The sequence below is a fragment of the Protopterus annectens genome, chromosome 7.part1, assembly GCF_019279795.1.
Source record: "Protopterus annectens isolate FY-2018-M chromosome 7.part1, PAN1.0, whole genome shotgun sequence".
Taxonomy (NCBI): Eukaryota; Metazoa; Chordata; order Ceratodontiformes; family Protopteridae; genus Protopterus; species Protopterus annectens.
In genome coordinates, this window is record NC_056740.1 from 54,111,195 (window position 1) to 54,134,663 (window position 23,469).

Here is a 23,469-nt window from a genome sequence, read left to right on the forward strand (position 1 = left end):
CATGCCTGGTCCCCTGGTTTCCTTTATGCTTATCCCCCATTACCCCTCATTCCCAAATTTTTACAGAAAGCATCTCAATTGAAGAGCGCAGTTATCCTCATTGCCCCTTAATGGCCTCATCAGATTTGGTTTCCCTTCCTTTGACCTCATTTTCTACATCCACAATGAATTCTGTATCTAACTCCAGGCCTACTACCTTATCTGACAGGCATGACTCACCCAGACTTAAGCCTCAATTTGACCACATGGCTTCTCCATTTCCATTGTTTGCTAGACAACCCAGGCTGTCCTCACCTGTATATCACATTTTATTATCTTTCCATAAAGCTTCCACCAGTAAGATTTACAAAAGTAAATGGAAAAGATTTGCTCTTTGTGCCCTAAGGAAAAATGTAGACCTCTTTTCAGAACTGATTTCAAATGAGTTTGACTTTTTAGGCACAATTTTCAATGAAGGTGCTAGTTCTTCAGCTATTTAGAGTACCGTTAGCAGCCATTTCCAACTTTCATTTAAGAATAAATAGTTCTATCTTAGCTTCCTCTAAACTTTGCAAAGCCTTTCTAAGAGGAACCTTTTTACTTAGACTTCCATTAAAGGATCCTAGCCCTCCTTGAGATTTAATCATCTTACTTCAGGTCTTGACTCATCTTCCCTTTGAACCTTTGGCTAAATCTGATCTAAATTTTTGACCTGGAAAACTGTTTTTAGTTTCTATTACATCTGCCAGAAGAGTGTCTGAACTTCCAAGTCTTGTCCTCTAAGCCTCCTTATTTCATTTTTAGCAAGCATAGGGTTTCTGTATGGATCAATCCATCCTTTTTACCAAAGGTGATTTCAGAGTCTAATGTTAATCAGGTCATTAATCTTCCAGTCTTCTTTCCAAATTTGTTAAAACAAGGCGAGTATATGTTACATGTGCTAGATGTGCACAGACAATTACATTTCTACCCCACAGTACTAAGGATATGAGAAAGTCCGTACAGTTGTGTGTTTCCTTTTTTGATTCAAAACTAGGCAAACCAGTATCTAAGGTTACTCTGGCCAAATGGTTAACTGGTTGTATTACTTTTGTTTGTCAAAAAGTGGGTTTACCTGTACCAAAACCTCCCAGAGGCCACTCCACCACATCTATGGTAACCTCAGTAGCATTTTTGTCCAGAACTTCCTTGAATGATATTTGTATAGCTGCAACTTGGCCTAATCATCATACCTTTATTGCTCATTACAAACTGGAGCTGCTCCCTATGGATAGAACAGCCTTTGGTTGGTGGTGCTCTGGTATATCCTTCCTTAAAGTCCTCCTGGGGACTCTGTCCCAACAGTTAAGGAATGAATGAAATGACATCATCAGATTAAAAAGTTGTGCACTTACCGTAACATTCTGTCTATGTTGTCCATTTTCATGCTTCTTCATTTTCCCACCCACCTACCCCCTCCTTGTTCCATGTCTGGACAGATTGAAGAATATTGCAGGAACCGCTGTTCCTTGTTTGAGTTCTAGCTTCCGTTCTTTTCTTATTTCCCACTGCTGTGTTAATTGCATGGGCAGCAAACTAGATCCAAGGTATATTAAGTTGGTGGGGCATTATGGGTAAATGGAGGAGCTCGAGAGTTCAAGAATCTTACGATCTGGAAGAAACAGCCGAGTCGAAGCCAAGGGTCAGATCTGAACCAAGCAGTTGAGGAACAATGAAAACAGACAACACAGATGGAATGTTATGGTGAGTGCGTAACCTTTTATTTAGGCTTGTAATTGACCTTTTTCTTTCATCTGATGTTTCTTGTTCATAAAGTGATTGCATGATGGAAGCAGTTTACACCTACATTAACAGTTTTATTTTTAGTCAGACTTGGGATATTAAGAAGAATAACAGAGAGAAAGATAGATGGAGAATTTTCCTAACGTGAAAACGTGTGTTTTCGTTTATGTTAACTGAGAATATGCTGTAAAATAATTTTTTTTTTTTTTTGTAAGAGGGTTACATTTCACTTTTGAGACATTATCTCTAGCAGTAACATCTGTTACTGTAAGCAAATTGCAAAGGAATTGACTTATACAAGTAAGCCAGATGAAGTATGCATTTGATGAGTATACATACTGTCTAAGTTTACACTAATATATTTCTTTAATGTTTCAACAGCTACTACGCATGCCTTTGTGGCCACGAGGAACTAGTGCAGTACCTGCTAGCCAATGGTAAGTTTGCTTAAAAATAAGTAAATGAAAAATTATTTAAGAACAGTTGCATTTAGGGCAGCATTGAAAATGATGGAGTAATATAGGTTTCATGAGCCTTCAAATGCTCAAGAGACAAGGGCTTTAGCATAGGAGCACGTCAGGTTTCACTCTTTTGTGAGGTTTAGCCTTATGTCAATCTTTTATCATAGCAGCAGATGTTTATTGGTCTCCTGTGTCTATCTTTGTATGCATGTTTGTATGTCCTATAGTGGACGTTGCTCTGCCAGAAATTACAGATGAAGTATTGCCTTGTTTGCTATTGTTATTATGGCCCTTATTACTTTTCCTTGTTGTGCTGGTTCTTGCCTTGCCATATAGAGTTTGAGCTTTATTTCTTCCTTTTTTCTGTGAAATAATTGTTTAAATCAAAAGTATTGCTGGAAGTTTGAGGTTCCTCATCTAGGGTCCTCGCTGGTCCACAGTCTTCGGAATATAATGAGGAAGCATTTTCATATCTTTTTTTTTTTTTTTTAATTTTTAAATTTTTTTTCTTTTATTTTTTTTAACGTTTGTTTACCGGGAAAGTCCGACTTGGAACAAAGCCAATATTCAGTAGAGGCCTAGGGAGAAATGCTGCAAACGCATGTCTTTGAAATGTGAGAAGAAACCGGAGCACCTGGGGGAAACCCACGTGAATGCAGTTGAAATATGGGAAGAAACCGGAGCACCTGGAGGAAACCCACATGAATGCAGGGAGGACATGCAGACTCCGTACAGAAGACACTGCAGCCGAGAATCGAACCAGAGAGCCTCTTACTGTGAGGCAACAACACTACCACTGTACCATCCAAAATGTACTATATGCAAGTCATTTAACTGACTGAGCTACTGAGTAGGAGCCAGACTGTCACATGCATTTTGAATTAACCGGATGACTGAAATATTGACTCAAGTGTAGACTAAGATGTATCTGTTCCCTTCCCCTTCAATTATCTCAGTGGATAAGGAGGTTTACCGTTATACCACAAAAGAAACAGAAAACTGATAAAATACAAGGTGCACACCAAGTCACAAGCTGTAGTAAGCACCAAAACAGTTGTCACGATAAAAATCCACTATTGAATCAAGGTTGGCATAAACACTTTAATAAAATTAAATTTAATTTTCTAGCAAAAAGTTTAATATCAATCGCTGTATTCACTAAATCCATCTTATTCTTCGGGACATATGTGTATCCTTTGGCACTGTTGTGAGTGCTGTTACTTTTAGTAACTTAGAACATAAGGGTTCTGACTATGATTTAGATAATAGTAATGTTGAAGAGAGTTCTAACTTTGACTTGGATGTTACTATGATGTTAGATATGGCTAATGGTGATGATCATGATTTAGCAATGAAGGAGCCCGATATCATATTGAATGGTACGGGTGACTTCAAAATTTACAATTTTTCATCTGTGACTCTGCCTGATGACCTTATTGAATTACTAGCCAAAGGATACACATATGTCCCGAAGAATAAGATGGATTTAGTGAATACAGCGATTGATATTAAACTTTTTGCTAGAAAATTAAATTTAATTTTATTAAAGTGTTTATGCCAACCTTGATTCAATAGTGGATTTTTATCGTGACAACTGTTTTGGTGCTTACTACAGCTTGTGACTTGGTGTGCACCAGGTTTACCGTTATAAACGTGATTTGCAGAAGGGCGAACTTCACATACCCGAAAGGCAGTGTGCAAGATACACAAACGTTGAATGTAAAAAGGTGCGAATGTGCAATGAGCGAATGCACAGTGAGATTCGCTCATTGCACATTCGACATTCAGGGGCAGATTGCACTATAGCCAGGATCGGGAAATGGTTCCTTTCCCCACTGTAGTGCGATCTCGGAGTTAGAATAATAAAGTAGGGGTGTGTGCTTGGGGGCTTGCACCCCTGCTTTACACTTTGTTTTTTTTTTTATTCGACTTTTATGTTCGAAAAACAGCGAATCTGCTGTTGATTAGCTGTTTTTTGAACATGTAGGTGTGTCAACATTGTTAGTTTCATGGATTAGAGTCGCTCATATGAGCACTTGTCCTTCTGCAAATCTCGGTTATAAAGGTAAACCCGATAAGGACCATTCTTCGATGCCTCCCAAGCCATGTTCCTTTTGGTCAGCCCACGTCTGGAAAGTAACTTTGAGATCTGTTGCATTCTTGTTGATTGGTGCTTCGATAACTGCCATTATAGGTTCATGAGTTCATACTAGGCTACTGATTGAGAGGACCATTAGTAACCTAACCATAATATCCCAGATTGTGAGTGCCTACTGACATGACTGATTTATACTTAATTATGACCATTTTTAATGAAGGCTTGAGGGGCCAGACCCTCAGTGTATTAACGATTGCTCATCCACTTGTCAAGGTTACACTTAGAGGGTCAAGAAACTACACTGCTTTATATCCAAAGGAATTTGACTTTGTAGGAGTACAGAAAATGTTCATTATATTGATCACTTCCGCACTAGCCATAGCTATATGTGTTATATCCTGCCAAGGGTATAACAGCCTGCCAGCTTCCAAAGCTTCATGGCACCTTCCATATGCCCAAACTGTAAGGCAGCTTGAGTTGAGCTGACTCAAAGACAAGTTTGGGTGCCAAGCCCTTCAGAGCTTTACTGCTGCCGAAGAATACGCTCCTTAAAAGACTTTTGATAATAGACGGTTGACTTGCGCTGTTCATTTGTTGAGCAGATAGGTTTGCTTTGGGGAAAAAGCCTTCCTTTCAATTATCTTTGTTGATTATTAATTCTTTCCTCTTCAGGAAAGTTATTTTAAGCTATGAGTTTGTGTTTTAATGGACTGTCATGAGACTGTAATGTACTTTTAAACAAGAGTGTTTCCTGACAGACTAAAAGTTGTTTAAAGTATTTTAAAAACATTGTTTTTGTATGGAAACATTGTATTTATTGTACGTTTTAGGGATGGCAAAGTTTTTAAAGTGCTTTTTACTGTGTTTTTTGTTTTCCCCAGGAAAGAGGCACAATTTTTGGTTTGACCATGAAACAAACAGTTGGTCCCAAGGTTGGTTCTTTCAGCCACAAAAAGAAAAAGTTAAGCAAACAGCCTTTGCCAGCACAGCAGGCTAGCAATTTGCTTCATCTGCAGTTGTGTGACTCTATTATTCCCATTTGTCATACCTCAGACCACTCATCCTTTACGCCAGATCCCTCTGATGTAGCACCTACAGCCAGTATGGACTGGAGTTAGCCATGTTTTCTGTGGCAGTTGGGGTTCCCTTAGTGACAAGGGAGAGCCACCTTTCTTCCTGGTAGAGGGAACAGGCTTCCTTCTTAACATTGTCCCATCCCTGGTGAAGCTGCTGCTGCCATTTATAGCACTAATGGCCCCATTTTTTCCCTGTTAAAAAAATAAACAGAAAACTAAACCTGTACCTGTTCCTTCTCAAAGTTCTTTAGCCAGAAGTTTACTTAGTCTGGCTCAGGGTTTTATTCAGGGTTTTGATTGTTCTCATTGCTTTCTGATAAAAGAAGGAAAGATACCTCTTTCCTTGAAAAGATTCAGGATTCTAAATCTGGACAGGAAGGTGAGGGGACAGCTGCAAGTTTTCTCATTCAGACTCAGAGGAGAGCTCAGTTTCTCATTCGTACTTTGGGTTCCTTTGTCTTTTGAGACTATTTCCAGAGTGTGCCAGTGTTTTCAGTTGGAGTACACTAAGGTTTCTCAGTCCCTCAGGAAAAAGTTTTAGAGCTGTTACAGAAGGAATTTTTTGAACCTTCACCATTTCCTCCATTTGTCAGCTTTGGAGGAAGCGTGCATCTCTGCTTGTATTTTTCCCGATAGCCAGCCTGCTGCCCCTAAAAAGGCAGGTAGGATGTATAAAGTTCCTGTCCTTTTAAGTAAACTTCCCAAACCTCACCCAGTAGCTATAGCTTTAGTTATTTCTACTGATGCTGAAAAGTTAGTTAATTCCTATCCCACTATTTCTGGTGAGGATGTTAAGATTATTGATATGTACTTGAAAATAGTGTATGCTTCAGCAGCTTTGATTTTCAGAATTTTGAATTGTCACACTCTCACATGTTAATGTTTATTCTAAGTGTGAAAGTATGAGGAATGTTTGGTCTGCAGTTTCTTCTTTTGAGGAAACATCTACTTTAAATTTTTGAATTTCTTCTGTTGTACTAGTCAGTGGCCTCTGTTTACTCTAGTGATAATTCTTCCAGGGCTTTGACCTTTAGTGTTATTTTGAGGAGGCTTGCCTGGCTGGATTCTCAAAACTTCCCAAGAGGATGTGAATAGTGAGATTTTATTTTTCTTTTGGGTAGAGATTCACTTTTTGGTTCCTTTGCTGCAGAGGTGATCAAAGTGTGATGACTGGGGTCAGTTAAATTAAGGAATCTCTTAAGATTTTCTGCCCTCCTCCTTCTAACTTTCTAACAAATTCTGTAATCCGTCATCCAAATTTGGCATAATGACAAGGGTGTTCCAAAAATAATTTGTGAATACCCAAAACCAAGAACAGTCCAACTAGTGGATTTGATTATTTAAGAGAATTTGTTCCCCTTCCCAGCCTTGCAGTCCCTTTTCCCTTCCAGAAAATCTGAATCTCCATATTTCTCTTTGGCAACAAATAGTTTAAGACAAGTGGGTTCTGTAGATCATTGATCAATGTTATAGATGGCATTGAGAGGCTATTCCTCCTTGTCAGGAGGTTATTCCTCATCCTTCAGACCAGATTCTTATGCTTCCTTTATTACATGTTTTCTAGGAAGTGTTAGATCCAGCTCCTCTTTCCCAAGTTTTTATTTTATTTATTTTATTTTACATTTGATAACCGGGAAAGTGTGACTGGACACAGGTCGATTTTCAGCGGAGGCCCGGGGAGAAAAGCTCCACATACAGTACAGTAAAAAGTAAGGATTTCGCTTACATCTAAGAATACATTTCAGAATGCAATATTCAGATGTTAACATCTTGCTGTTATCAGGACTATATCCTCCCAACCCTGCACAAGGTGCAGGGTTTGAGTCTCACAAGGGATAACTGGCTAGGCTTAAAATGGCTTGCAAGGGCAGTTAGCCTAGTACTAACCTATGAACCTATGAACAAGTACATTACAGACTCATTTCAGCATGTAGTAGACAGAGTTTAACCATTTCTGTTAGTAAGGATTATATGCAGTACATTGTAAGATTAAAAGTAGTACAATATTTGAGAAAAAAAAGTACAAACGTTTTCGTAGGAGTTCATTCTGAAAAGCCCATATGTTTGGGATAGAACAGGTATCCTGGGTAACTAGAGGAAGTAATAGGTGATCATTAGCAGATGAATTCATGCAACAGTGCAGTGGTTTGGTTTAACCTGGGGAGACATAGGAGCAAAGCCAGTTGATTGAATAGTGACTTTTGAGGAGTTTTTTAAATTGGAAGGCAGAGGTTGTAGAAGTAATGTGATTTGGGAGTTGATTCCAAATTCTGGCTATAGTACAGGCAAAAAGAGACTTACCAGCGTCATTTTTGTGTTTGATGACATTTATAAGGTTTTGGTTACTGGATCTTAAGGTTCTGGTGGTTGTGTAGGGCTGAATTAGATGCTGTAGTGATGGCGTTTTGTAAGGAAGGTAGTACAGTTTGTGTGCTGTTGAGAGTTGATTAAGTAGCAGTAGTTGGGGCAGCTCAAGTCAGTTGAGCTGCTTTAGGGTAAGACAGTGATGGGATCTATGAGAGGCCTCAGTTGCGAACTTGGCAATCATGTTGTAACAAGATTCCATTTTGTTAAGTTCGGTGTGGCGAAGATTTGTCAGTATAGAGGAGGCATACAGTAGGATGGATAAGAGATGAGTTCTTGCAAATGTGGATTTTGTATTCTTGGTCATGAAATGTTTGCTTCTATAAAGGAGACCCAGCTTTTTGTTTACTTTCTTGATTGTTTGGGCTATGTGAATGTCAGATCTGAGGTTATCGATTACTACCCCTAGCAGTTTTGTGTGGGTTGTTGGGGTGATTTTGATGCTGTCTTTGGAGATTATGGTGAAATCATTGCTTAGCTGAGGAGGTCTACCAAGGCCAAATAGAATTAGGTTGTTTTTTTTTGGGATTAAGAAGAAGTTTGATGTTGGTGAACCATGCTTCTGCTAAGGCAAAGTTGTTTTGAGTTATGCTTTGTAGTTCCTTTGATGTCCTTCAAGGATGCATCTGCAGTCCTTACATATGGGTTGTCCTGCCTCAGGCAGCCCTTCGGTCGGCCGGATTCCAAAGTCTGGGTCTGGCGTCGGCTGATGTCGCTCCTTTCCTCGACGTCAGAGCGCCTGGGGTATAAAAGCGTCAGCCGACGCCATCTTCCTCAGTCTTTCTTGCCGCACGGTGCCAGTCGGCCAGCTCCTGTGTTTTCAGCTACCGAAGTCTTCGAAAAAGCTAAGTACCCCGTTGGGGACTCTTTCTTGCCTCAGCCGATGTCAGATCAAACCGTTAAAGTTAATAATTGTTTAAATTGTGGGAAACAAATACCTCATAAGGATTTCCACTCTTACTGCATAACTTGCCTAGGCCCAGACCACGACGTCTCGGCCTGTACAGCCTGTGCTTCTTTCAATAAACGCACTCTTAGGCGTCGGGCAGAGTTCGCAGAGGAATATTTTGGACAAATTTTCTGTTATAAAATGCCGTCGGAGCTTCCGACAGCTCGTTTGCCCAAAAAACGTAAGGAAAAGGACCGACACACGCGGTCCGCGGTTTCGGCCGACTCCACGACCAGGCCTACCGCTAGTGTCTCGGTCTCTGCTGAAACCGAATCTCTACCGGTTCCGAACGACGACACCGCACAACCGGTATTTTCGGTACCAGAGGCCTCCACTGGGTCAGTCTAGAATTACCGTCTGAAGCCGGTGCTCCGGAGATATCCGACACCATTTCTGTGGACAAAACTACTCCAGCACGTGGGGCAGCCAGGCCTCCTGTATCCATGTCCATTAAGGCTTTTACCCGTGCTAAAGCTGCAAAGCAGCCAAAATCTCTCCCTCCCAAGGCTATTCCTCAGGGATCCTCTACAGGTTCACAACTTTTGAGCTTAGCTGAGGACCTTATCTCCTTAATCAGGGGCTCCCAGCCACACCCAGTCAGGGGCTCTCTACCACCTCCAGGAAAAAGGCCCAGGGTTGAGCAGACTGATCCCCAGTCCTCTGAGGAGGCCTCAGATGACTCTGCCCTTTCAGATTACCAGGAGGAGGCCTTTCCGGCCTACGAGGATTCTGATGCAGAGGAATTTATTCCCTCGGCCTCCCCCCCTGAGGAGTTGTCCTTTGGGGAGACCCTTCACTCCATGAGAGAGCTTTTCAAATGGCAAGACCAGGAATTCTCAGATTCCAGGAAGAGGTTAAGGACTTTTTTGCATTTACCTCAGCATAGACCTTTGGCTATTCCTCCTGTTTTAAATGTGATAGAAGATGTGTACTCCGAGTCTAGTATTTCCCCAGACTCCCTTCCTCCGGCTCCTGTCAAACCCGACAGGTACTACAGGGTCCCGTACACACACCTTTTCCTTTACAAGAGCCACTCGGCTGACCCAGAGACTATTTCCCAGGGGCCTAAAGGGGTTGCAACCTCCACTACTAAGAACCCACTTCCTTCGGAAAGGGAATCCAGGGCTTTAGAGAGATGGGGTAAAAAAGTGTACACTTCTTCCACTCTTTCTATGAGAGCATTGAATTGTCAGTTCCATATGATACAGTATCAAGAATATCTGTTAGATGAATTGCATAAGAAATTAACCTCTCCTGAACCCCTAGACCGCAAGGCGCTTCAGGATCTGGTGCATAACTCCCAGCAGGTTAGCAACCATTTCTTACAGTGTGGTTATGATGCATTGGAAGCTTCATGTAGGTCAGCAATGACAGGTGCAGTCATACGTAGACATGCTTGGCTGAAGGAACAAACTCTGCCAGATCATGTTAAAGCAAAGCTTCTGGATGCACCACTGGAAAATCAAAAGTTATTTGGTTCCACGGCTCAAGAGGTCTTAAAGAAATTTGAGGAAAAGGCTAAATCAGTACAGACAGTCAAAGATTTTCTCCAGGTCCAACCGCCAAGATTCAGCAGAAATTGGCCTTCTAATAATTGGTCCTTTCCAGACACAGACAGATTTCAAAGAGGCAAAAACAGGCGTGCCAGAGGTAGAGGGCAAGCTAGAGGCTCCTACAGAGGACGTCAATGGCAGCCTCCTAACCAGAGAGGTAGTGCAGGACCTACAGCTGCTGCACAAGGACAAACTCAATGACTTGACTCTGACCCCGCCAACCAGGGCTCAATTGGAAGCACCTTTGGGCGGAAAGCTATCTTTATTCTCAGAAAATTGGCACAGTATTACAAGGGACAAATGGACACTGCAAATAATAGACAAAAGATACAGATTCCATTTTCATACATTACCAAAAAGACAAGGCATGCCAAACCTGCCACCAAATCAAAGGGCAGAGGCTTTCAAGCAAATTTCCAACTTACTGCAAATGAAAGCTATAGAAAAGGTTCCTCTCACAGAACAAGGCCAAGGATTTTATTCCAGACTATTCCTTGTCCCAAGAAAAGAAAAGCAATGGAGGCCTATTCTGGACTTGTCCGCACTGAATACTTATCTCATTGTGCCAAAATTCAAAATGCTGACCCTACAGCAACTCCTTCCCATGCTGGGCAAGGGGTCCTGGCTGGTAACTCTAGACCTCAAGGAGGCATACCTGCATGTCCCTATCAGACAAAGTTGCAGAAGACACCTCAGATTTCTTGCAGGTTCAGAGCATTATCAATTCTCAGCATTGCCCTTTGGCTTATCTACTGTGCCCAGAGTATTCACGAAATGCCTGGCATCAGTAATTGCACACTGCAGACTTCAGGGGATTCAGATATACCCATACCTGGACGACTGCCTTATACAAGCGGACAGCCAACAAACATTGATAAAACACTTGGATTATGCCATCCGCCTACTTCAGGCCTTGGGATACACAGTCAACATTCAGAAATCAAGACTTGTTCCATCCCAAAGAATAATTTTTCTGGGTGCAAAACTAGATACAACCACCCAAATGGCTTTTCTCACAGAAGAAAAACAAGAGCGACTACCGGATTATTTCAGAAATCTGACAAAACAAACCCAGCTTACCGCAAGGAAAATCCTGCAGGCCCTGGGTTTCATGGCATCTTGCATTCTTCTGATTCCACAAGCAAGGCTGCATATGAGGAAACTACAATGGCACCTAAGGAGTCTATGGTCTCAACACAGTCACAGCCTAGAAGCTTTGATCCCCCTCATTCCATGCCTTCAAAAGAAATTTCTGTGGTGGGCTCAAGCAAGCCAGTCAAACATGGGTCTGCCTTTCAGCAAACCAAATATCAGCCAAACCATTACAACGGACGCCTCAGACCATGGATGGTGAGCGCACATGGAGGGCAGATGCATTCAAGGACAATGGACACAGAAAGAATTGCGCCTGCACATAAACCAAAAGGAAATGCTGGCAGTGATACATTCAATCGAGGCCTTCAAACACTTCCTGCATCAAGGCCACCTGCTAATAAAGACAGACAATACCACAGTTATGTGGTACATAAACAAGCAAGGAGGTACCCATTCTTACCCTCTTTGCAGGCTGGCAATGAATCTTTGGGAACTTTCCCTAAAACTCAATATACAGCTGCAATCCCAGTTTGTACCAGGAAAAGACAATTTACTGGTGGACAGCCTAAGCAGAAATATCATGGATCCACACGAATGGATGCTGCACCCAGACACCTTCCTTCAGATAACACAATCATGGGGAAGGCCGGACATAGATCTTTTTGCCTCCCACCACAACCATCAACTGAAGAAGTTCTGCACAAGGACATACCATCCATAAGCATGGAAAGTGGACGCCCTCTCTTTCAGCTGGAATACTCTAACAGTATATGCATTCCCACCTCTTCCATTAATGACCAAGGTCTTACTGAAGATCAGGACAGAACAGCCAAAAGTGATTCTGATAGCTCCGGACTGGCCAAGACAACACTGGTACCCACTGTTAAGGAGCATGTCACGCACGAAATCGTGGCCTCTACCACAATGGCCACTTCTTCTGACACAGCACAATTACAAAACTCTGCACTCCAGCCTAAAAACCTTGCAGCTGACAGCCTGGAAAATACCTTGACTCCTCGCCAGGATAAACTATCCAAGAGAGTAAAGGATATCATCATAGAAGCTCGGCAGCCTTCCACAAGAAAGGCATATTCAGCAAAATGGAAAAGATTTCGCATTTGGAACACCACAAAGGGTCAAGATCCAACAGAAATGAGCATTCCACATATCCTGGAATACTTGGCAGAAATGCTCCATAATGGCCTTTCTTACTCTTCCATAAAAATTCATGCTTCAGCAATTTCAGCAGAGTACAACACTGATCCACCTGTATTTTCTCATCCTCTGCTAAGGCAGTTTCTAAGAGGGATAAAAAACATCAACCCTTCAAGGAAACCACCAGTGCCTACATGGGTCCTTAACTTCATGTTGGAAAAATTAACTCTACCTCCCTTTGAACCAGCAGCATCTTCAGAACTACAGTTCCTGTCTTGGAAGACTGCCTTCCTTCTGGCCATAACCTCAGCAAGAAGAGTATCTGAGTTACAGGCCCTCAAGGCAGTACAACCATTTCTTATTTTTCATCAGGACAGAGTCTCATTGAGAACCAATCCTTCATTCATGCCAAAGGTGGTATCTAGGGTCTCACTGAACCAAGCTATTCACCTGCCTACCTTCTTTCCAAATCCACAAAACAAAGGAGAGAAAATTCTGCATACCCTGGGCATTCACAGACAGTTGCGCTACTACTTGGACAGAACTAAGACTTACAGAAAAACTGACCAGCTCTTTGTAGCATATGCTGCTGGTGTACAAGGAAAAGCAATTACCAAACAGACAATTTCGAAATGGATAGGGAATTGCATTCGATTCTGTTACTCTTTTCATGGCAGAACTGTACCAGCTAACATTAGACCTCATTCCACTAGAGCTACAGCCACCTCCACAGCCTACTTAAGAGGGGTGGCTACAAAGGACATTTTAGAAGCTGCTACATGGAGCTCCATGCATACATTTTCCAAGCATTACAACTTACCTTTATATTCCAGATCCAGAGCAGGCTTTGCTACTGCAGTCCTGCAGGGCATTTTAGCTACACCATCCTTTTCTTAGGTCCTACCTCCCCCAGCTTGGCTATGGTATTCTACCCATATGTAAGGACTGCAGATGCATCCTTGAAGGACATAGTACAGTTTTGTACCTACCATAAATGTAGATGTCCGATAGGTTTGCATCTGCAGTCAGGTTTTCCCTCCCTCCTACCCCTCTGTGGTATTCCTTGGGTACTTATCCCTCATTCTAGCTAGCTGGGGTAATCTATTATGGTGTATTTGTTTTATATTGTTGTGCATGTTTGGAATTTTTGCATCTCTCCAAATTTAGCCTTCCTTAGAGGGCACCTGGCATCTGGGGCAAGAAAAACTGAGGAAGATGGTGTCGGCTGACGCTTTTATACCCCAGGCGCTCTGATGTCGGGGAAAGGAGCGACATCAGCTGACGCCGGACCCAGACTTTGGAATCCGGCCGACCGAAGGGCTGCCTGAGGCAGGACAACCCATATATAAGAACTGCAGATGCATACCTATCGGACATCTACATTTATGGTAGGTACAAAACTGTACTTTAGGGGGGGCATATATATAATGGTGGTGTCATCTGCGTATTGTACTACTGTGGCAGAGAGTGAGGACACCGCTATCTGGTTTGTAAATAGGGAGAACAGTAAAGGACCAAGAATGGATCCTTGAGGGACACCTATGGATACTGGTAATAGGGAGGACAATTGGTCCTGCCGTAGCACTGCTTGCTGATGGCCTCCTAGGTAGTTACTAAACCATGATATAGTGAAAGAGTTTATGTTAAGGGTAGCTAACGTTTCAAGAAACCTGCTATGGTTTACCATGTCGAAGGGTTTAGATAAGTCTAGGAATATGGCGGATACAAATAGTCCCTTGTTTCTATGGTGATTGACTATGTTGATAAATGAAAGTAGTGCTGTGGTGGTACTATGGGACGGTCTAAAGCCATGCTGGGAATGAGATAGTAGGTTATTTTTCAGGAGGTACTGCATTAGTTGAGAGTGAACCATTCTCTCTAGTATTTTTGATAAAGGTGATAGAATTGCTGTTGGGCAGTAGTTGGTAAGCTCTAGGGATTTGCCTCCCTTGTGGAGTGGAATAATATGTGATATTTTCCACAAGGTGGGTACTGTGCATTTAGTTATAGACCTATTTATGAGAATGGATATGGGATAGGCTATGGCCTCAGCTGTTATCTGAAGGAAGTCAGCTGGAAGATGTTCTTCGTGTTTTACTGTTGCAGTCATTACATTTGGGTTATCTGCCTGCAGGTAGCCCTCAGTCGGCCTGATTAACAAAGTCTTGGGTCCTGTGTCGGTTGCTGTCCCTTCTTCCATGACGTCAGGTCATCAGGGGTATAAAACATGCAGCCGACGCCATTACATCATTCTGTCTTGCCGTGCGGTGCCCGAAGCAGAAGCAGTTCTCAAGTGCCGGTCAGCCGACTCCTGAAATTTTCATTTTACAGTTTCAGAACCAAAGTCTTCAACTAAAGCTAAGTACCCCATTGGGGAAACTTTTTCTTGCTCCTTACCAATGTCAGCAAAGTTAATAATTGCATTACCTGTGGAAAGCAAATACCTCATAAAGATTTTCATTTGTACTGTATTCCTTGCCTAGGCCCTGACCACGACGTACCTTGCTGTCGGTTTTGTGCTTTATTTAATCAGCGCACTATCCATCGTCTGTATATTTTCAACTCTAAATATTTCGGTTCTCGGTTTAATTATCCAGAAATGTCATCGGTTAGCCATCCGACTACCGGGATTCCAAAAAAACGCAAAGATAAAGACAGAGACAGGCCACCGAGGTCCAAAACTGCGATGACGCTTCTTCTAAGCCAGTCACCAGTTCTCCAATACTCAGTGAGGTGCTTTCGCAGCCCCTGATACTCGCTACTTCTGATTTGCAGGCCTCTAATGAGACCCATTCGGAGTCCGGTATGCTGCGAGATGCTTCAACTATGGAACCCGCGGGTGTCTCTACCTTGGATGGGTCCGGAGCCACTGTGCAGGCACTGGCTTCTGAGGGTGTAGTCAGGCCTACGGACATGCATATTAAACCGACGCCTACTTCTTTACTTAGGCCTAAATCTCGATCCATGCCTAAAAAACTTGATGCCCAGGCCACATGCTCAGGCCTCTATACCTAAAAAACTAATTATAAGAATGGCTGAAGATCTAATAACTCTAATCAGGGGTAGCCAACCCCCCTTTCTAAGAGGCCTAGGACTGAAGTTGATTATGAATCTTCTTATCAGGATTCAGTTTTTTTCTGATTCTTCTGAAGATCTGGATTTGCCCTTATCTACTTATGAAGATTCTGATGCAGAGGACTCCATTCCCTCTGCTTCCCCTCCTGAGGATATTTCTTTTGGTGAAACCTTACACACTCTAAGGGAGCATTTCCACTGGGAAAGCCAGGATTTCTCTAATTCAAAAAAAGAGGCTTAGGGTTTTCCTTCTCCTACCTCAGCATAGGCCTTTAGCTATTCCTCCTGTACTAGACATTGTTGATGCTTTTTCGGAATCTAGTTTGGCCCCTGATTCCCTGCCTCCTGCTCCCAGAAAACCTGACAGATACTACAGGGTCCCTGAGTTCCACAAATTCCTTTTTAAAAATCCTATTGCAGATCCAGAGACTATTTCACAGGGGCCCAAGGGCATTAAGGCTTCTACTGCTAAAGTCCTACCCCTTCTGATAGAGACTCCAGGGCGCTGGATAGATGGGATAAGAAGGTTTACACTTCTGCAACCTTGGCCATTAGGGCTTTAAACTGCCAGTTTCATATGTTAAAGTATCAGCAACATGTTATTGGACTGCTTAAACAGAAAATTATGTTGATTCCTGACTGTGTGGAAAGTAAAGAATTTCAGGATTTAATGCATTCTGCCGAACAAGTTGGAAAACATACTTTGCAGTGTGGTTTTGATTCTTAAGAGGCCTCTTGCAGGGCTGCTGTTACTGGGTCTGTGCTCAGAAGGCATGCTTGGCTTAAGGAGCAATCTTTGCTTGATCATGTTAAAGCTAAATTGTTGGATGCTCCTTTAAATCAGGATGTTATGTGATCCTATCTCGCCTACATTCTGAATGATGGGTTCGGAGCCGATCCCTCGGCTCCGACTCGGCACGCTTATGCCAAAGAGCGAAGTCTCTTATTGGCTGAGCTTACTATATCCCAGGATGCACCACCACCAGTCCCCCAGATCTCGTTTGCCGCTTCCCTGCGAAGACGTGGTCTCGAGCTGGCTGGGCTAAGTAGTTTATTAAACTAACTTTTCTGTCAGTTTTTTGCTGATTTTGCTCTCAAAAGCTGTTTTAACAGCTATCGCTTACTTTGTGTACGATTTGGACTTGGATTTGTTGTGTGTGATTGAGTTCAGTTTGTTTTCGCCCCTTCCATTCAGGGCCTTCCGGACTGTTAATATTTTGATTACAGGGTCTCTAATAGTTGTTCAAATTGGTTTAGAGTTACCTGTTCTTTCACAGGAAGAGTCGGCTTTATTTTTACTGTTAGCTTATATCAGTAGTTAAAATTTAGTGTACTTTCCTGTCAGAGTGACTAGATTTCTGTATCAACATGTCTCAACCTCATAGGCCTTCGGGCTTCAAGAAATGTTCTAAATGTGCTTTTAAGATGTCTGTTACTGATGACCATCTACTGTGTGTGTATTGTTTAGGGCAAAGCACTTGCAGGAGTCATGCAGCGTATGTCACGCTTTTTCCTCCAGGGTCCTCCAGGAGAGGAAAAATAAATTAATTCTTAAAGGGTTGATTAAGCCCTCTTTTGAAGAAGCCTTGTCTTCGCTCCGACTCCTGCCAAAAAGAAAGGCGGCTCCGACCAGTCCGTCGGATCCGACTGCCAAGAGACCTAGGCAGGCCTCTCCTTCGGCTCCAAAGACTTGGAGCCGAGGTCGAACGGTCTGCCTCGATGCCTCCAGTATTGACTCCTCGGGCTTCGAGCCGATGGCTGGGGCATCGAGAGGCGGGTCACCTCGGCTCCACTGCTCGGAGCCGACAAGGGTCGCCGCTCAGACACTTCCTCCTCGGCGAAGTCTACCTCGGCACCGATGGAATCTGGTGTGTGTTTCCTCGGCGCCGATTCTCATCGAGTCGCCTCGAGCCGGTCCCCTAGTCCCTTGGGGCCGAGGGAGAGGTCTTCTCGAACCCGTTCTGTTTCCTCTCGGTCTTGAGAATGTCGGATTCTGATATAGACAGGGTGCTCCAAAGACTTTTCCAGTCCCCAGTCTTCCAAAATTTGTTTTCGCTCCGACCCAGTTGGCTTCGGAGCCGATGACCATGACCCACCCCATTGCTATTCCTCCTCCGACTGCTTCGACTCCGTGGAGCAGGTGCTCTTGGAGCCGGTGGAGATCTCAGGGTCGGCTCCGACCCTTACTCCAACCGGCCCTCGGGTCCGAGTTTGGTACGCTGGACTTCTTCGGCTGGACCGAGGGTGATGTTTCGGGACCGATGCTTTCGGTTCCGAGCCTCCCTCTCGGTGCTTCGCCTGCGGGACTTCCGTCTACTATCATGGGCCCGGAGACTGGCCGCTCCCAGGATTCTGGAGGTCCGGCTTTCAGAGCCATGAGGAGTGCCTTGGCCAAATCCTCTTCGCCATCTCTCCGGTTTTACCAGCACCTTCCTGGGCGTGGAGACTGGGTCTTTGGCAGTTCCCTGTCCGTAGCCAGCGGAGCCCGAGGCCTGAGGTTACCCCAGTGGGGTTCCTCTTCCTGAGGGTTCTTCGGAGTCATCTCCAGAGGAACCCCCAAGGAAGAGATCGTGCAAGAGGAAGCACGTGGACTCCCCCGAGTCTATCACATCGGACACGGATATGGATGATGCAGAGGGGTCCCCTAAGTCGTCATCGGATGATGTCTCCTTTGCAGACATCTTAGAGATCCTCAAACAACGAGGCGGCTGGATGTCCAAACCCCCCTCTGCGGACGAATCAGTGCTCCTCAAGGCCTTTGGGGCTCAGCCCTCCGCCTCCTGGGTGTCTCCGCCGACGAGCTTCTGGATTTAGTTTGTCGAAGGGCGTGGGAACACCCGGATACCGTGGAACCAGTCCCTTCTCGCCCAAACAAGTTCTTATCTGCTCCCCCCGAGAAGGAGTTCCTTACTAAAGGCGTGGCTGTAGATGCCATGGTGGTGGCATCTGCTACACAACAGGACGTGGCAGAGGCTTCAACGTCCATCCATCCTCCTAATAAGGAGTCTAGGAGTATGGATAGGTACGGGAAGCGCACCCTGACTTCAGCGGCCTTTACTTTAAGGTCTCTGAATTATTTGGCACATTTTACCAGGCTTCAGAGGGATCTGGTCAAGGAGTTGTCAGACTCCTCGGTAACCTACCTGAGCAGCTAGCCCAGTCCGTTAGCTCTCAGTTGGCTATCCTTCGCCAATTGCTAACTCGTCCATGAGGCTCATTTCTTATGCGGCAAGGGCGGGTAGAGCGGCAGGCACAGGCGTTGCTCGTGACAAGCCTGGCTCGCTTGTGTCAGTTTGCGGAGGCCTTCAAGTCTTCCTTCGCCGCTCCTTTGATGGGTCCTCATTGTTTGGACCCAAGGTGAAAGACACCCTTACCGCTGTGAGCAAGAGGGAAAACGTTATCTGCCGTGGGGCCCGTTATTCCACTCCCTTCGGCCTTACCCCAAGGCCAAAGGAGGGGGAAAATGTGGTTCGAAAATCTCGCAAGTTTTTCTCCCAACAGCAGGAAGATTCCCGTCCAGAGGCAGAGGGCGGGAAATTTTTCAGGGAGACGCCGTCCCAGAGGCGGCAGAGGCCCGCAATTCTGGAGACCGCGAGTCCTTTCGTGGCTCTTCAGCCTCCCATACAACATGAGGGATTGCCCGGCTGTGCTGCTCCGGAGCCAGTCGGGTGTCGTTTTGCCAAGCACCTAGAAGCCTGGGAGTCAATCACTCAGGACAGATGGGTGCTTCGATAATTGCCGGAGGTTACACCATCCCATTCAAGGCCTCACCCCCTTCGTCCAAGAGAATCCCGGACCCACCACCCAGTCAAAGGGAAATGGCAGCTGCAGAAGCTTCAAAGCTGCTAGAAAAAGGAGTCATCCAACCGGTCCCCACAGACCAAATCGGATTAGGAAATTACTCCAGGTTCTTTTAGTGCCAAAAGACAGGGGACCTGAGACCAATATTGGATCTCAGCAGACTAAACCTATCCACGAAATCCAAATTCCGAATGGTCACGTTGCAATCCATTCTCCCGTTGTTGGAGAAGGATGTTTGGATGTGCTCCATAGACCTCAAGGACGCCTATTATCACATACCGATACATCAGGCGTCCAGAAAGTATCTGCGCTTCAGCCTGGGAACCAGTCATTACCAATTTTGTGCTCTGCCCTTTGGTCTCACCACAGCCCCAGGGTGTTCACCAAGTGCTTGGCAGTAGTGACGGCTCACCTGAGGAGTCTTGGATTCCAAGTGTTTCCCTATCTCGACAACTGGCTCCTGACTGCCACCACCAGGCATCTACTTATGGACAACCTCGAAGCCACCATCTCCCTGGGTGTTTCCCTAGGGATTACATTCAATTGGTCAAAGTCTGTCTTGCTGCCCTCTCAGCATAAAGTTTATAGGAGCAGAGATAGACTCAAGATTGATGCGTGTCTTTCTTCCTGCCGACAGGATTCGAACTTTACAGGGCCAAGTTCTAGCTCTGATCTCAAGATCCAAAGCCCCAGCCAGGATGGTCCTACAGGTTCTAGGCTCAATGTCTGCCACGGTATTTTTAGTTCCTCTAGCAAGGTTACACATGAGGATTCTTCAGTGGCTCTTATCAACTCAATGGTCCTTCCAAGATCTTCCCCTCAATCATCACATCATGATTACGGAAATATGCAAAAGGGACCTTCGCTGGTGGCTTCAGACATCCAACTTGGATCAGGAAACGCCCTTTGTTCTCCTCCCTCCAGTGGTTACCCTGACGACAGATGCCTCCCAGATAGGGTGGGGGGGGCATTGTCTGGGCAGGCTAGTTCAGGGATCCTGGCTTCCGGACGAAGCTCTTCTCCACATCAACGTGTTGGAGATGAGGGCGGTACTCCTATCCCTACAGGCCTTACACAAGTTCCTTCCTCAGGGCATCATAGCCATCCACACAGACAACATGTCGGTGGTTTGGTATCTGAACAAACAAGGAGGGACCAGATCGTATCCCCTTTGCAGAGAGGCCATGAGAGTGTGGGAATGGGCCGTAGCTACCAACCGCTTCTTGGTAGCGACCCACATCCCGGGAAAGTCAAATGTATTGGCGGACAAATTAAGCAGAACAATTCTCTCTCCTCACGAATGGTCTCTAAACCGCGCAGTAGCAGCCCAGGTTTTCAAGAGATGGGGGACGCCGTGCTGCGACCTATTTGCGACTCCACAAAACACCAAGTGCCAAAGGTTCTTCTCCTTGATTCCACATCAGGAAATACCAGCCATGGATGCTCTAGCACAACCTTGGCCAACAGGGTTACTTTATGCTTTTCCTCCAATTCCACTCCTTCCCAAAGTTATTCAAAAAGCTTCTCAGCTAGGGTCTTCAATGATTCTGATTGCCCCATACTGGCCTCGTCAGATATGGTTTCCTTACCTGAAAAAGCATGCAGTGGACGATCCGTGGACCTTAGACCTGATCCGGATTTGCTAATCCATCAGTCGGGACATTGGCATCAGTCCCTTCAATCTCTGAAGTTGACAGCTTGGCTCCTCCACTTCCAACCTTAGTTAGAAGTCACACACTAGACCCGGAAGTTGTTCACATTTTATCTTCGCCCACAAACCCACCACTAGCAAATTGTACCTCAGTAAGTGGAAGAGGTTTGCTATCTGGAGCTCAACTCAAGGGCTTAGACCCTATCACTGCTCCTGTCCCAGAGGTTTTGAAATTCTTAACATCCCTGTTTAATCAGGGATCTTCTGTCTCAACTATTAAAGTTCAACTAGCTGCTATCTCTAAATTCCATGAATCCACGGATCCTCCTTTGATGAGCAGCAGACTATGCAAAACATTCATTAAAGGTGCGAGTCTGTTAAGACCACCAGTTTTTCATCCTGCACCTCCGTGGGATCTTGATTTGGTGCTTCGCGCATTAACATCTCCCCCTTTTGAGCCGGCTGCTACATGCGAATTAAAATATCTGTCTTGGAAAACGGCATTCTTAGTGGCTATTACTTCGGCAAGAAGAGTCTCAGAGCTTCAAGCCCTGTCTATTAAACCACCGTATTTGATTTTCCACAAAGATAGAGTATCACTTAGGCCTAATCCATCCTTTGTCCCAAAGGTCTGCTCTAGTTTCTGTCTTCAACAATCTCTAGAACTACCAGTTTTCTTTCCAAAATTCTCTAATGAAGCAGAATACACTCTCCATAAATTGGATGTTCACAGGCAATTACGCTTCTATTTAGACAGGACTCAGCAACCGTAAGTCAGACCAGTTGTTTGTGTCCTTCTCAGATAATAAATTGGGCCAAACCATCACAAAAGCTACAATCTCAAAATGGATCAGAGATTGCATAACTCAGGCCTATTCTTCTTGAATAAGCAACTTGCATCATCTATCAAAGCTCATTCTACCAGAGCTATGGCTACTTCTATAGCTTTTCATTCCAAGCTCGCTATATCGGAAATTTGTGCTGCGGCTACTTGGTCCAACCGCACACTTTCATTTCCCACTACAAATTGGATGTGGCATCTAAAGGCGAGCATCATTTGGTTCCACGGTACTCAGGAGTGTTTTCCAGTGAGCCACCCAGGATTCAGGTGCTAGGGACGCTGTCCCATCATTCAGAATGTAGGCGAGATAGGATCACATAACATCTTTTAGTTATGTACTCACCATAACTTCAGATGTTTGGGATCCATCTACCACATTCCTGATACCACCCTCCTTCCCCTGCCTTGCAGATCAGAAGAGATTGAACGGTTTTGAGCTCCACTGTTTTATCTTGTTTCATCTGACGATGTTATATAAGCAGGGTATGCATGTGTGCATGTATGCGGACAAACTAGATCTGGGGGACTGGTGGTGGTGCATCCTGGGATATAGTAAGCTCAGCCAATAAGAGACTTCGCTCTTTGGCATAAGCGTGCCGAGTCGGAGCCGAGGGATCGGCTCCGAACCCATCATTCAGAATGTAGGCGAGATGGATCCCAAACATCTGAAGTTATGGTGAGTACATAACTAAAAGATCGCCTGTTTTGCAACAAGGCTGAGGAAGTTCTTAAAAAGATGGAAGATCAAGCTAAATCTATGCAAACTGTTAAAGATTCTTTACAAGTTCAGCCTCCTAGATTTAGTAGGCACTGGCCCTCTAAGAATTGGTCCTTTCCAGCCCCTTCCAGGTCTTCTCAAGCCAAACCCAGACACAGCAAAAACCCCAGGTTTCAGTCCCAGGGGACACACAGAACTAAGCAGTGGGGGGCCTCCGCTTCCAAATCTGGTAATAATAAGACTCCCCCCTATGGTAAACTGTCTCAATGACTTTCTTTTAAAATTTCCAAGCACTTATCAACTGACTGCCCCTTTGGGGGGAAAGATTGCTCTTCATGCAAAGAATTGGGAACTCATTACCCAGGACAAATGGGTTTTAAACATAGTGTCCCAGGGATACAGATTCCACTTCCACACTTTGCCAACACCAAGCGGGTGGCCGGACCTACCCCCAAATCAGTGGGCAGAGGCCCAAAAACAAGTACTTCCTCTCTTAAGCATGGGGGTTATTCATCTGGTACCAGAAGAGGAAAAGGGACAAGGTTTCTTCTCGAGACTTTTTCTGGTACCCAGAAACGACAATTCATGGCGTCCTATCCTGGACCTGTCTACTCTAAACACCTTTTTTGGAGATTCCAAAATTCAAGATGCTAACTCTTCAGCAATTACTTCCTATGCTAGGCAAAGATGCCTGGTTGGCAACACTAGATTTAAAAGAAGCGTACCTGCACATCCCAATCAGGGAATCTTGCAGAAGATACCTACGCTTCAAAGCAGGCTACATGCACTATCAGTTCTCTGCACTGCTCTTTGGCTTATCTACTGCGCCCAGGGTATTTACAAAGTGCCTAGCTCCAGTTATTGCATTTTG

The 23,469-nt window shown here is 44.5% G+C and overlaps 1 protein-coding gene across 1 annotated transcript in view; it reads left to right on the forward strand.

Annotated features, from left to right (window-relative positions):
- Positions 1-23,469, forward strand: part of ABTB1 (ankyrin repeat and BTB domain containing 1) — a 1,282,257-nt gene that overhangs the window by 423,518 nt on the left and 835,270 nt on the right. Inside the window, exon 3 of the mRNA XM_044078542.1 lies at positions 2,143-2,198. Coding sequence (XP_043934477.1) covers positions 2,143-2,198 — 56 coding nt within the window. The remainder of the gene's footprint in view (positions 1-2,142; positions 2,199-23,469) is intronic.